Source organism: Parus major, chromosome 7 (assembly GCF_001522545.3).
Source record: "Parus major isolate Abel chromosome 7, Parus_major1.1, whole genome shotgun sequence".
NCBI lineage: Eukaryota > Metazoa > Chordata > Aves > Passeriformes > Paridae > Parus > Parus major.
This window is the reverse complement of record NC_031776.1, coordinates 18284682-18299177: the sequence shown is the minus strand read 5'-3', so window position 1 is coordinate 18299177 and position 14496 is coordinate 18284682. Positions and strand designations below refer to the sequence as shown.

At 39.5% G+C, this 14496-nt stretch overlaps 2 protein-coding genes across 6 annotated transcripts; one reads left to right on the top strand and one right to left on the bottom strand.

Annotated features, from left to right (window-relative positions):
- The first annotated feature begins 1110 nt into the window (after positions 1 to 1110).
- SSB (small RNA binding exonuclease protection factor La) lies at positions 1111 to 9967 on the top strand. 2 transcript variants are annotated; one of them, XM_015634666.3, is made up of 13 exons: positions 1152 to 1211; positions 1875 to 1931; positions 4317 to 4391; positions 5930 to 6033; positions 6196 to 6370; positions 6517 to 6624; positions 6714 to 6814; positions 7048 to 7119; positions 7202 to 7244; positions 7839 to 7979; positions 8347 to 8530; positions 8708 to 8839; positions 9513 to 9967. In XM_015634666.3, exons 3-13 carry the CDS (start codon positions 4326 to 4328, stop codon positions 9608 to 9610), a joined length of 1224 nt encoding a protein of 407 aa, XP_015490152.1. In that variant the 5' UTR covers positions 1152 to 1211; positions 1875 to 1931; positions 4317 to 4325; the 3' UTR covers positions 9611 to 9967. The 2 variants fall into 2 exon arrangements, with proteins under 2 accessions (XP_015490150.1, XP_015490152.1); XM_015634664.3 differs by lacking the exon at positions 1875 to 1931 and having other exon boundaries at positions 1111 to 1211.
- Positions 1915 to 14091, bottom strand: METTL5 (methyltransferase like 5). 4 transcript variants are annotated; one of them, XM_033515965.1, is made up of 8 exons: positions 13984 to 14091; positions 13501 to 13622; positions 12753 to 12867; positions 12141 to 12322; positions 11690 to 11772; positions 11354 to 11405; positions 10654 to 10703; positions 1915 to 4008 (listed from the first exon to the last, which is right to left on the bottom strand). In XM_033515965.1, the coding sequence occupies exons 2-8, from the start codon at positions 13607 to 13609 to the stop codon at positions 3973 to 3975; spliced, it is 627 nt and encodes a 208-aa protein (XP_033371856.1). In that variant the 5' UTR covers positions 13610 to 13622; positions 13984 to 14091; the 3' UTR covers positions 1915 to 3972. The 4 variants fall into 4 exon arrangements, with proteins under 4 accessions (XP_033371856.1, XP_033371857.1, XP_015490158.1 ...); XM_015634672.2 differs by lacking the exon at positions 1915 to 4008 and adding an exon at positions 9624 to 9734; XM_015634673.3 differs by lacking the exons at positions 1915 to 4008; positions 13984 to 14091 and adding exons at positions 9624 to 9734; positions 13721 to 13931.
- Positions 14092 to 14496: the final 405 nt, after the last annotated feature.

The window sequence follows — 14496 nt, the reverse complement described above, 5'->3', positions numbered from 1 at the left end:
TTGAAAAACACAAGCATAGAACAGCTGCTTGTGGCTGGCCTTGAAGTTCATTCTGGCCTTTATCCTGTCACGGACAGTCATGAGTCAGTGAATGAACCTAAAAAGAAGGTGAGGACTAACAAAACCAACCCCCTCAGTGTCCACTTGTCAACTGCTTGCAGACTAGGTGCTTGATGTTGGTGAAAGACAGTGCTGTTCCAGGGCTGGAGCACAGGCACTGGAAACTGGACTCTGCTTTGTGCCCCTGGGCAACCTGCAGGCAAGCAAATGCTGCTATTTGGCCTCAGTGTTAAGTGCCAAATGGAAAAAAAGCCTTCAGTTCTCTCCTGTCAGGAGAGCGTTTGTTGGACTGGCTGGCATAAGCAAAAGTCAAAGAAAATACTGCTTAGGACTTCAGTTAAATCCTAATTTCTGAGATTTTCAATGCATTAGAATAAACGGAGAGAAGAATGCATTCAGATGCATGGTTAAATTTCAACTGGTGCTATTTTTCACAATAACCTACAATGCCCTTTTAAATTAATTCACATATCACATCCCAAGAAGGTGTGCTGCAATCAGGTCTTGGGCACAGGCAGGAAAATGAACTCGCTAAGAGCAACAGGTTTCTGACATCTGGTCAGCAGCCTACGAGAGGTGGGAAGCTTAGAGCAGGGAGTCTCTTAGCCATCTGTAACATGTTTTTAAAAACAGTCAATGTAAACACTGAATTATTGTGCTATTGGACCTGTATTATGGTAGACACTGTCTTACTCTTCCACTTGTAAACTAGAAAATTAAATAATGTGGAAATCAAATCAGTTGTAAAGTCAGTACTATTTCTTAAAATTTTCAATTGTGCTCTGCCCACGTTCGTAGTGCTATAGATGCCCACAGTACATCTGTAGTGTTTAAATGAATGTTTGCAATAGTTAATAAATTTAATATACCACCACTGCACAAATTCAAGTTGTTAATTTACTTTTTCTGCTCATCGCGCAAAAGCTGTGAACAGAAAGGGCGAACAGAATCGGGCGCGCGGGGCCCTCACGGGCTCGCGCGCACGCTCCCGGCGCGGGGCGGGCACGAGGGCCGCGTGGGGCGGGGGTCGCTCTGTGGCCCCTCCCCGGAAGTGGCGCTCACGTGAGGGGCGGTTTGGCCGCGGGGGCTGCTGGGCCGCGCGGCGCGGACTCGCGGTGTCTGAAGCGGCGGAGCGGGGCCTGAGCGCGCAGGTTCGTGTGGGGCCGCTGTTCAGGCGTGCCCCGCGGGGCCCGGCCCTGCCGAGGAGCGCCAGGCCACGCCGGGGCAGGGCTGGCGACCGGGCGCGGCGCGGCGGCCGGGAGGGAGGCAGGGACGGTTCCCGGAGCAGGAGAGCACGTGCCGCCTCTGCCCCGGCGGAGGCGCGGAGCGGGCCCGGCCCGCCGCGGTCACTTCCAGCCGCCGGCGCTACCCACGGGGCTCGGGGTCTGCGGGAAAAGCGGGGCCGGCGGCACCGCTCCCGCCGCGGGGAGCTGGGCCCAGCCCGAGGGCAGCGCTGCCGCTCTTGCCGGACAGAGGCGTTCGCTGGGTGGGAGGTTGGGTCGCGGCGCCTGAGGCTCTCTGAAGAGGGCTGTGTTGCTGCTACAGGCGTGTAAAAGTGTTAACAGGAAACTGATGGTCTCCTAGCACAGTTCAGGGTCTGACATTTCAATTACTTTAAAAATTCTTCGTAAGAATTTTTTTTCTTGAATTGCACTGATTCTACTGGAAAAACATCTGAGAAAAATGTGTGGTTGTAGTTAATCCTTACCCTTAAATGAAAAACAGGCTCAGACCTCTTATATAATATTAACAGTTCCATGTTACTTTATCGGGAAAGCTTTCTTATTTAAAAAAAGCCTTTCACTTTATTGCAGTAATGGTAGAATCAGCCTGCAACTAAACTTTGTCCAGAGCTTGAAACTAAATGGCTGGTAAGAAGAAAATCTACTTGATGATCTGGCTAATATAGTGTGGGATCTAATTGTTCTAGTTGAGGGGCTTGGCTGTAATTTTTTTTAATTTAAAACTAATGACTACTTGCTTTATTTTAACCTGTTTTTTATGTTTTGTGTGGTACTGATACAGACTTTTGGCATGTGGAAGGAACAAGTCAGTGTAGTTTATTAAGAACGCCCTTAAAATGAAATCTTTTGTAGTATTTTGCATGCAGTTCAGACTGTGATTGCTGTTCATTGTAGCTTTTTATCAGTCTTCACCACTGCACAGCAACTGAAAACTATTGATCTGGAAGTTGTCTGGTGCCAAATGACTGAGCTAAAGAGTCTGAAGTGAGCATGTGCAGACAAGGCTAGAATTTCTCTTAAATTAGAAGGCTGCTTCTGCTTTTGTTCTAAATAGGTTAGAGCTCAATCACTGAACTGAATTCCATGTGTGGCAAGCTTGAGTTTTTCTTAGTCTTTCCTACAGTTTATTACTTGCAACTGAAAGGATGCTTTTTAGAAAAAAATTTCCACACGTAAGACTTTGTCTAAAGGATGTGTCCTACATCTTGTGTTAGATCATGCTTTTTGGTATTAACCTTGGAAACACTGCTAAGGAAGTAGACTTTGTTTTTTTCTCTTCTTTACAGTGAAGCTGAGTCTTATGTGGAAACTGAGTTTTTGGTTCTGAGTATTTTGGTACCTGGGTTGAGGCAGGCTTGGGACAGCAGTCAGAGACTGCTCTGTATGTTGCCATTAAATGAGATCAAATTGGGTAAAATAGAACACTGATTTCTCTCACAAGTAGGGTGTTAAGATAGCACCAGCACCTGAGTAGTGGTGAGGTGTCATTCTCCTGTAGTCAGGGTGGCTCATGTGGGACATCTCTGAAGTAACTGCAACTCTCAGCTTGGGTGCTCTGGCCCAGGTTTTGTGAAGTGCTTTTTAGCTAAATGGATCACACTCAGCATAGCTGGCAGCTAACACTTGCTGAAATCCTGCTTTAAAGAGTGTTACAGTGTTAGGTACAGGTGCAAGCACAGCACCCTTCAAGGCTGTAAGTGCTGAAGAATTACAAGTTCCAAGGATTGAATGTAGCATTGAGATCAGGAAAAGGAGGAAATGGAAATACTGCAGACTGCCGTAGGCTGAACAATTATTGGGGAATTAAAATACTAAAGTAAGAAGATGAGGCTGCCAATGGGCATTCTGATGAAAAACATAATTTCCTAACTAGGGCACCTTGGGGGAGTTTTCCCTGCTTCTGTGTTGCCAGTCAACTTGATGCTCTGAAAGATGTTATTGTCCTGCAAGTAGCAGAAGAGCAGAAGGTGTATGGTTAAATTTCCCAATAAACCATTCAAAACATGAGTGCAAAACCATCTTTGTCACCAGCCTTTGTGGTCACAGATCTATGAGCTGGGGTAATGCAACCAAGAAACCACTTCATCTTCTGTAGCTGGATTTAACAAGTGTGTTCGTGCTCAAAGAGAGAAAGAAGAAATCTCTGCTTCATAGTTCAAAACTGAATTCAGACTAATTTCTGACAGCTTCATAAAAGCGACATTTTTTCTCAAGGATTAATCTTCCCATTCTAGCCTTAGCACTCTGTCCTTATCTTAAGAATAACTAGATAGAAAATGTTTGATCCCTGTTAATTTTCTGGCCAGTTGCTTCTTTCTTAGTGACTGCATCTGATGTACTGGGATTATACACTTGCTGGCAGTTAAGTAAAGTTACTTCCAAGTTAAAATGTCTTATGTTATCAAAGATACTTGATTCACTGTTCAAGCAGAACTGCAGTGAAGACAGATTTGTAAAGGCGAAAACAAGACATCTTTAGGATGTGTCAGTAAATGCAGATACTTTCATTCCATCCTCCAGTAAGTTCTGTGAACTTTCCAAAGATTAAACAGGAGACAGAAACTTCAGAAACATTTCTCATTATACTTATGTAGGAATTGAATATTTTTCTTATTGTTTTGCCTAGTGATGCGAGGTTGGATTTGATGTAAAAAACAAATGTTGGCTCTTAGTTTTGTTGTTGTTCTGAATTGAGAATCTGTACCTAGAAAAAGACAAATAACAAGGCTGTGAAGTGCCAGCATTCTTTAAATTTTATCTTGCCTGCTGAATGCCAAATGCTGTCTTAACAACCAAAGTGAGAAGGTTTATTTTCCAGTTGTTTCATAGTTTCCTTTTGGAGTTCTGCAGCCACGTTAATAGTTGCTTCAAGGCATAAATGTATGGCTAATGAATTTGGCTGTTACCTTATTTAAATGAGGCTGCAGTGAAATGCAATGCTACATGAATGTAAGTCTGTAGAAAGTACTATTCAAAACTTAGTGCTTTTGCTCTGTATTCTCTTGAAAACAGCTGGTGAAAATGGCTGAAAATGGAAATGGTGAAAACATGTCTATCTTGGAAAGCAAAATCTGTCAACAAATTGAGGTAAGTTCAGATTATAGTTTGAGGTCTGGACTGAGATGTTTTAGGGGCCTTCATTGGCAGGGGCTTGGCTACCAGAAGTTAACTTTATTGGGAGTTAGACTCGAATCTCCAGCTCTTTAAAAAACATCACAAGTCTGTACCAGGTATTTAGTACTTCAGGATAGTTGTAACTGTAGTTTAAGTTGGAAGCTATACTTGTCTAGAGTTGGTTGTAAGAACGCCATTTCAAAACAGAAAAGGTTTGATTTGCTAGCATTTTGGTGCTATAGTAAGGGAATCATTAAACAATTTACTACTGTGTTTGCTGGGGTTATTCTACCTGTACAAATGGGAGGAGAGTGCATTTTAATTCTATGTACCTTAATTTTTGTGGGGAAAAAATCCTCCTCCTCAGGAATCTCTGCTGGTCAAAATAGTGGCACATTGCATAACTTGCTATTATTATTTACAGCTTTGTAATTTATTGCTACAAATTATAGCTAAACTTATATGCCTATTTTAGATTAACTCTTTGTCTCACTAGAGGCTTGGTGGGTTATCCTACAATAAAAAACCTAAGCCCATTGGTTTAAGTGCCATCTAGAACAAAACCACTTTCTTGAAGGACAAAAATGCAGCTGTTCGTGAATGCCCATTACCATATGGAGCCATTATTTGTATGTAACAAACAAAACATGGAGATTCCTCAACCTCTGTATTTTGTTTGTTTGCTATATATAGTTGACAAAACTAGACTTTTGATGTGAGTTTGAGATGTACTAAAGGAAGAGCTTTAGTGTTGTAAAACTTGCACTGACTTTTCAAAGCACCACAGTATTGGTGAAAATAGTCCAATTTATCTTACAGCTTCAAGTATTTCACCTTTGGTAGATGACTGCTAGTCAGGGAAAGAATCTTATTAACTCTTCTGTCTTGAACTGAAATGTCTTCCCATGCTGGACAAGATTGAAATAAGAACATAATAATTAAATAAAATTAAAAATTAAATATAAAATAATGATTTATCTTATGGTATTCTCTTGAATGAGACCTAGAAATTCCAGTCTTATGAGTATGATTTTTCAGGGTGCAAATACAGTATTCTTGCATACATACCCCTTAAGGAGCACAACCTGGATCTGCTGGTGACAAATTTGACTTTTGACTCTGCAGAGCTTGATCAGGGTGGTGAATGCTTATCATGTTAACAGAATAAGCTTTGCTCCTTTCCTAAACAAAATTGCGATCTGTCTTTGCCTCATTAATTCAACCAATTCATTAACTGGATGAAGCACTGTTTCAGTGTAGGGTTGCTTTGTTTAGGTTTATGGTGGCTTTGTTTTTACAGCTTACACATTGCAGCTAATTTTTGGCCAAGTATCACATTAAAGCAGGAAGTAATAATTTCAGAATTCCCAGTTGTTCGGATTAATTAATTTTGGTATGTGTCAATCTACTGCAGTAAACTGTTAGACAAAAATGAGCTTTTTAAGGGTGAAAATTCAAAGACGCGTCTCTTTCCTCTTCTCTCCCCCTCCCTTCCCCCTTCCTTTTTGCAGTACTATTTTGGCAATCACAATCTACCAAGAGACAAGTTTCTAAAGGAACAGATCAAACTAGATGATGGCTGGGTACCTTTGGAAGTAATGATCAAATTCAACAGGTAAAGCAAAGTACAACTAATGTGGATAAAAGAGTAACTTTCACCTACCTATCTCTATTTGGGGCCTTACTGATTTGCATTTACAATTCCTATTGCTTTTTTAACATCTGGCTTCAGTTTTGCCTGTGTATTGGTAATAACTTCTGTTTACTTACTCAATAGGTTAAGTCGCCTTTCAAAAGATTATGATGTTATTGTAGAAGCACTAAGAAAATCCAAGACTGGTTTAATGGAAATAAATGAAGACAAAACTAAAATCAGAAGATCTCCAAATAAACCCCTTCCCGAATTAAATGACCAGTATAAGGCTGCAATTAAAAACAGATCTGTATATGTTGTAAGTAAATTTTTCTGTGTGCTGTCCTGCATGACTTTAGCTGATCACCATCTGAGAGTAAATCTTGAATTAACTTGTATTGTAGAGGTTATAATTGTTAAGAGTCACTTTGTGGCATATAATTGAAGCTCACTGCTGTCTTGCAGAAAGGGTTTCCACTAGATGCTACTCTTGATGATATCAAAGAATGGCTTGAGGATAAAGGTCCAGTTGAAAATATTCAAATGAGGAGAACATTGCAGAGAACGTTTAAGGTAATGATGAGCATTTAGACCTGGGGCAGGCATGTCTCCTGGAAAACATTCTGTTCAATTACTCTTAACAATCTCTTATCATTTCACAGGGCTCAATATTTGCAGTTTTTGATAGTGTTGAATCTGCTAAGAAGTTTACAGAGATACCAAATCAAAAGTACAAAGACACAGAGCTGATAGTACTTTTCAAGTAAGTCCACTTAACTGATATATGAACTAACAGTGGTGAGGGTGGATTTACACAAGAACCTGGCTTGGCCTGAGAAGTGAGTTTTTCATGCTGTTGTACAGGCATTGATAGATGAACCTTTTGGAGACTTAACATCTGAACTTGGAAAAATAATTTCAACGGTTTAATGTCCGCTGCTGTCTTACAAACTAATTATAACAGAATATTTTAAATTAATTTATATTCTATTGAAGGGAGGAGTATTGTACAAAGAAGAACGAAGAAAGGAAACAAAACAAAGTAGAAGCGAAAGCAAGAGCTAAACAGTGAGTCATTGTCAGTCAAAGTGTGTGTTTTGCTTGTCTGACCATGCTTGAACTGACTCATAACTAATTAACTCTTTTGCAGGGAAAAAGAAGAAAAGCAGAAACAAGCAGCAGATGCTGAAATGGTATGGGTTTTTTAAATCACTTACACTTTATAAAGCTAACATAGAATACTGTAATATATAGAGCACTTTCTAGAAAGTCAGTTCAGCTTTTCCAACTAAGTAAGACTGTTTTTTCATGGTGTTTTAATCTTATTTTCAATAGACTAATTTTGTTTAAAGGCTCACATCCCTAATTTTTCTTAATAGGCATGTTTGCCTGTTCAGAGTGATCCTGAGTTTACCATTGAGATGATTGTTCTTATATGGCATTTAAAGGATCCATTAAGGATTTCACTGGTATTATATAAATTTTCAACCTGTCAGCCTTCAGAAAGCTGGTTTTTTAAAATTTTAAGTAGTGTAAGTAATATACGAAAGGAGTCCTAAATTCCATATAATGTATCACAATAAGCAAGGAAAACTCAAAAAAATGAGGGGGGACACACTGTACAAGACTTGATCATCAGCAGAACTAGGTTATATAGGAAAAATCCTTGAATTACTGTAACTTCAACTACTTAATTACCGCTATCGCATTTAAGAGGATTGAGGGGGGAATATGAATATTCAAATTTGAGTCTTCAGTGATAATGTGGGGGTTTTCATTTAATTTAGAAGTCTCTGGAAGAAAAGACAGGATGTCTTTTGAAGTTTTCTGGTGATCTGGATGACCAAACGTGCAGAGAAGACCTCCATGATGTATTTTCTGGTCACGGAGAAATCAAGTGGATACACTTTGTTAGAGGTGCAAAGGAGGTTAGTAATCCTAGACAAGGACTTAAGATTCCCATACTGAAGTTTGAAAATGAATGATTAAATGTTTGTTGTTTTATGTTATCAAGTAAGTTATTGTCTTTTGAAATTGCAGAATATTTAGAGAATTAAATTATTCCTTTCTTTCAAAAGAACAGATAAAGGTTCCAGCCTTGTTAGTTGGTAAGGTCAAACAAAATTGGGAATGTTCATTAGCACAGTTTGAGGGCTTTGCTTCAGTCTTGATATGTTTTACAATCATACATCAGTAATAAATTTGCTGAGGCACTTAACAGGATATATTGTTCATCATTTTAGCTGAATGTTTTTGCAGTAAGATTAAAGTGCAAATGCCACTCTTCTTTTAAAGGGAATTATCCTATTTAAGGATATTGCCAAAGAAGCTCTGGAAAAAGCCAAAGCAGCACATAATGGAAACTTGCAGCTCCGGAACAAGGATGTTTCATGGGAAGTGCTAGAAGGAGATGCAGAGAAAGAAGCCCTGAAAAAAATCCTGGAAGATCAGCAGGAATTGTTGAAACAGAAAACAAAAGGTTCTTTTTTTCCTCTTCTAATTTAAGCCTTTAAAATGTCCTAGAACTGGTGTGTGAAACTCACTCTTTAAGTAGTGAATATATACTACATACTGACCTTAACTGTAAAGTAGTCTTTGCAGCTGGCCAGTTAAAAGATAGAACTGATAGAAAGTTCCTGATCTTGTATCTCCACAGGGCGCAAAATTAAAGGAAAAGGAAGAGGGGGAAAGATACCTCAGGGTGCACAAAAAGGAAAAATACAGTTTCAGGGCAAGAAAATAAAGTTTGAGAATGACGAAGAAGATGGTGAAAATGATAGTAAAACAGGTATGTCATTCTGTGCAGTTCATGCAGCTTATTCAGTACTTTTACAAAAAGTAGCTCCATGTACTCATGTTTCTTACAAGTGTTTCAGATTTGGCTCAGCTTTGTAGCTTTTCTGCCTTCCTGACAGTATCTGCCTTAAGAGCCTTGTGCTCGATTCCTTCCACAGCTGTCCAAAAAGCATGTAAGATAATTGATAAGGCTATACTGCACAGCTGTTTAAAACATTATGCATTGAAAGATGGTGGTTGTCAGCAGCATTACCCAACTGTACAGATTCAGTCTCTTGAGTGGCACTTTTCCCCTTAAGGATATGAGAAGATATAATAGTTTGGCCTGTCAGTATTCAGCTTGGAGCAGAGAAGAGCTAACTTTCTGTTCATTACATAGTGACCTTTTTAACTAAAACCCACTGAACCCTACTTCTGGTAGATTCTACTCCTTCATTTTTTTACTTGCCCTCCTGCTGTGGAGTTAGGGAGGGCTGAAGCTCTTCAGAAGGGGGTATTTTAGAACATCCAGAAGCTCTAGTCACAGTAACAAGCAAATCCTCTAGTGTAGCTGTGGCTGTAGATAACTGGGACTCAGACTTACATGGTGGGAAGAGTTTGTTTTTTCAGAAGATTTCAGGCAAAGCTTTCCTTTACCTTAAATGACTATATATTCAATCTTACAGAACCAGCAAGTCCCAAGAAGAGACCACTAGAGGAAACAGAAAAGGAAGAACCTGCACCAAAACAACTGAAAACAGAAAATGGAGATGGTAATCAGTAATACTCAAATAAAAGAATTTTAAAAAATAGTGGTTTTATTGTTCCATTTTCAATAGGTTTTAAAGACATGCCTCAGTTCAGGACTTTTTTGCAGAAAATCTAATAAAATCCACTTCAATGTCAACCTACAATTAGAGAAAAGCTTCATTTTATTGGGTTACAGCTTTCTTTTTTTGTTTAAGCAGCATGCTTACTCCTAACATAAAACTCTGAAATACTTTTCTATTTATAGTTTTGTTTATACTGTCAGGTTGTCTGAATTTTTCTGGCATCTCATTCAAATGTAAAATGTTTTGGACTTTGTAATCTTGTGGTTATGTTTAATAGCAGCTGGCAATAAATTCGGAACTTAAAACTACTTTCCACTGAAGACTGGTTAATACAAAATAATGTTTCAACTGTAAAGTAGCAAAGATAAAGACAGACTTAAGTAATCTTAAGTTCAAGTCACCAAGAGCATAGTCACCAGCTGATTAAAGCCTCTCTTCTTTTCTGCTCAACATACCCAATGGTCTTCAACTATTTCTCAGTCTCCTCTCTGCTTCCCTTATGGTAAGGGATGCGGATACATAGTTTCCAGACCTGCATTTAGTAGCTAGGAACTTGCAGTGGGCTTAGGCTGCCATACTGTAGTGTCTTGATTGTATCTTTTAACAGTGAGATGAAATTCATGAGCTTATCCTGCTACCCCCAGGTTGGCTCTGAAATAATGCTACTGCTGTAACATCCTTGTTACTGTGGCCTTCAGCACTTCATTGGAAAGTCCAATATGCAGATAGGGTTTAGCATTAGGAGTTGAGTCAAGGAAGCTACCCCTTAGCTTTATTCCATCTAATTGCAGTGCTGGCTTTAATCTTTGTGTATCGTTTTGACTGGCATTATCAGGATTCTTTTCCCTGTTAAGCTACAAAATGTAGGAACAGCAATGATGTGACTGAATGCTGTAAGCATTCTTCATCCAGTACACATACAGCCCTAAAACCTAAAGTTCATTAAGGAGAATTTGTTTACCTCAGTATTTTTTCAGTTAGGTTTTATACTTACTGATTTCTTCTTATGGAACTTGTATGATGCTGGTAAGTCAAACCTAAGTTCTGTGAACAGTATAAAGAATACATGTTAGACTAGGATGATAATCAGCCTCTTTAGCCCTACAGCTATGTACTTCTGTTTCTAATGTCTGTATCTCTTGTGGCCTGTCATACCTGTTTTATCTCTGCAGTAGTGACTAAATATTGAAGCCATCCACATCAGACATTTAACTGGATGGCTGAAATGCAGCTGTGCTTCAAGCACTTGTGCAACTTAACTTCTCAAGTTCTATGACTGTAAAAAGCATCTGGTTAGTGGTACTGAAGAACTGGGAAGGTAACTGGCAAAAATACTTGGGCGACTAAGGATGGGTTTTTTGTGTGTGAAAACCGACCTGTGCTTCACATTTTCAGCAATGCTCCCTTTGAAGCAGGAAGAGAGGTAACTTCTGCTTAAAGACAAAATCTAGTCCAGGAACAAATCTAATTCTGCACAGAATATGTATTCATTGGAGCTTTATTAAATGCCAGCTGGTATTCTAGCCAGGTAGCACAAAAATAAAAAAGGTATGTTAAAAACAGAAAGACCTGTGTCACTTCTGTGTTAAATCACACTTAAATTTATCTCAGGCTGTTATGACTGGCTGGCAGTGTTAGAGATAATATCCCAAAACAAAAGATTTTTGGGTTTTTTTTCTGTTAACAAGTATTACCTGCTAAGACTTCCATCTTCACTTCCCATTCTGCTGCTTTCTTTTGAATGTGCTACAATAGTAGATAGTGTGTAAGTGAGCTTTCAAGATTATCAGTTTTATAAACATCTACACCTCTGTACTTAGTAAGTCTCCTGTGCTTTTGATTTTCAAGCCAAAGCATTAGATCACATAGTTATCTTGGTGCATGTGAGACTGCAGTTATTTGATAAAATCAGTATTTACCCCAACCACACCCCACACGGTAATCAGCAAATCAATGAAGCTATAGACATCTATACAGCAAACTATTTTGTTGTCTGGTTAGTTCTTGCCCTATTAAAATGAAGAACTTACCTGCCGTGTTGAAGTTTTGTGAAGGGAATATACAGCTGTTTTTGCCATTTGTAGAGCAGTTTTCAGAAAAATCATATCAATTCCTAAAAGAATGATGAAATTATTAGAATTGTTAAATGGAAGCTCAAAGATCTGCTTATTTTGTTTCTGGAATAATAGATACTTGAGAAACAGCACGGAATACATGAAGGTACAGAAAGTATTTCTAAAACATACTCAATTGCTTTTAATAAAATAAAAATGATAGGGATATGAAATATTTACTATTGTTTATTTCAAATCCCAGTGACTGTCAGTTACAATGCTGAAGTTGTTAATCTTAGGAAGCTGATTCCAGATCAACAAAACATTAAGCAATTAGAATACATAACTGATAAGGGAGATCTTTCATTGAAAGCATTTCCCTTACTTGTTTTGTTTATAATAATTTCCGAGTTTGATAATTACCAACCTTTGTTATGCTTGGTACCAAAGGGAGGGTTCATAATAACTGTATCAAAAGCATCTGACATGCTGTCAGATAAAGAACAGATGTCACACTGAACCATGTTGACATTCGTGAGCTCTAAGTCTTCAATATTGCTATTAAATATTTCCAGTGCATCTGCATCTATGTCAAGGCCCACACAGAATCTATTAAAAAAAGAAAAGTGTCACATATTAGTCTACTACAAACTAAAATGGCATTTAAATTCTACAGTAAGGGATCTGTGTACACAACTTATCTAGGAACTGTAACAAGCATACATTATAAATTCAGTGCTGATAAAAATTCAAGTACTTCTGTTGCCCTTTCTCAAGTATAAATCTAAATTTTGTTAAAGATGTTTCATGTGTTCATTTAATGCTTACGGGAAAAGCGAATGGCTTCCAAATTCATGACAAGTGTCCATCAGTTTCACAGTATGAATGCTTATTAATAGTTAAAACTTAATAAACAGCCTGATTATGCACCAGATGATTAACCTGAAATGTTTTAGTTCAGCATTGCTATGTTTCAGTATTAATTTCTATTCTTCTATGCCAGAAAAATATATAACCAAATTTAATATTGAATACTTACCCTGCTCCTAACATTGCACTTCCAATGCTGAGCATGCCACAACCACATCCTAAATCTGCAATTGTTTTGTTTTCAATATCATCAAAAGTATTGTGAATTGTATAAAGCATACATGCTGGGAAAAAAAAACCAAAACAAACAAAACAGGTCAATAATACCAAATATGTGTGTGATTAATCAAGAAAAGCTGTTTCTGCCTTCAGAAAACTCTTAATTTTGCACTAGAAAACCCATTTAATTAATTTCCAGGTGATGTTCTTACCACCTGTAGTTCTCTTTTTCATTTATATGTGAAGAGTCAAAATCATTTTGACGAGTTACAAACTCTGGATCTTTGGTGGAGAGATAGAGCACTGAGTATATTGCTTGTAGAAAAATTATGCCTCTAAACTTTGTGGGGGAAAAACCACAGAAAGATATAAAACACGGAAAATAGTATAATTAAGGTATAGACAAGTGTCCATATATACACTTTTACTGGTTTTGGGGGTCGTGACATAACTCCATTTCAGCTTTTACAGTTACAGATTAAAATTGCTCCTATCACAACATTATCTTTTAGATTAATTTATTTGATTTCTGTATTGGACATGACCATAATACTACTATACACATTCCTGTTGGATATACTTTCTTAACTACTTTTAGTATAAAGCCTTCAAAGGAGACAATGCAGTAGAAAAGCTTTTTGAATTAAAAGTGCTGATAAACTAGTAAAAGAGGAAACAGTAGTGTGGGCCACCTCTACCTGCAATATGAGGTCTAGTTGGATACTGTTCAAGTAGTAGTTTTGGACTTTCAAAAGTATCAACTTGTTGAAGGCAGCTTTCCAGTTCTTTAAGCTTTAATTTCTTCATGTTTATGGTTTAACTAAAGAAAATAATGCGTAATCAGTTACAATAATAAAAATAAACCACACATGGTCTTAAATTATTTCATACTTAAACCCCCCTGGTAATCTTCAGCACCTCCCGGGTGTTTTCATCCTGCCGTTTCCCGGGACGCAGCTGGCGGCGCACCAATGATGGGGAAGGAGCGGCGGCAGCCTCTCTCCTCTCCGGCTCCCGCAGTTCAGGCCCTGGGCTCCGCTTCTACCGCCCGGGCCCGCCCGCTGCCAGCCCTAAGCGGGACAGGAACCGAGCCCCAGCGACCGCCACCACCTCCACCGTCCGCTCGCCCCGCAGCGCCGTCCCCGCTCCGCCGGCCCCCGCTCGCTCCCGCGCGCACTCACCGCAGCTCGGCCGGGCCGGGCCGAGCGCCGCCGCGCACTTCCGACGCGCCGCCCCGCCCCTTCCCGGGCTGACGGGCACCTGCGGGAATGAGCGCCACGGAACTTCTCCGTGTGTCCTTAACAAGTGCGAGCTATGGGGTCGTGTATTAGAAACACGAGACATTTTATTGCAGCCTCATGTGTCACCGCTGCGCGGTTCCTGAGAAAGCGCCGGAAGACACACCTGGCAGACCGGGCTTTCTCGGTGGTCCCGCTACTGAGAGCCCTTAGGGACAGAACAAGGAACTGGAATTTTGCCGGTGCGCTGGGAAAAGCGGTCGTTGAGAGAAGAACCGCAGCGCGACACAAGCCGCCAGCAGACGGGCAGCCATAGGAAACGCAGGCAAAGCCAGAAGACAGGCAGCTGCCTTGAGGCCCGTAGCTGTCAGTAGAAGGTTACTCTCGTTCAGGAATAGATTTTTTAGTATAAAGTTTTCCGTTGCACAGTTGAAAATCTATTTATCAAGGTTTAAA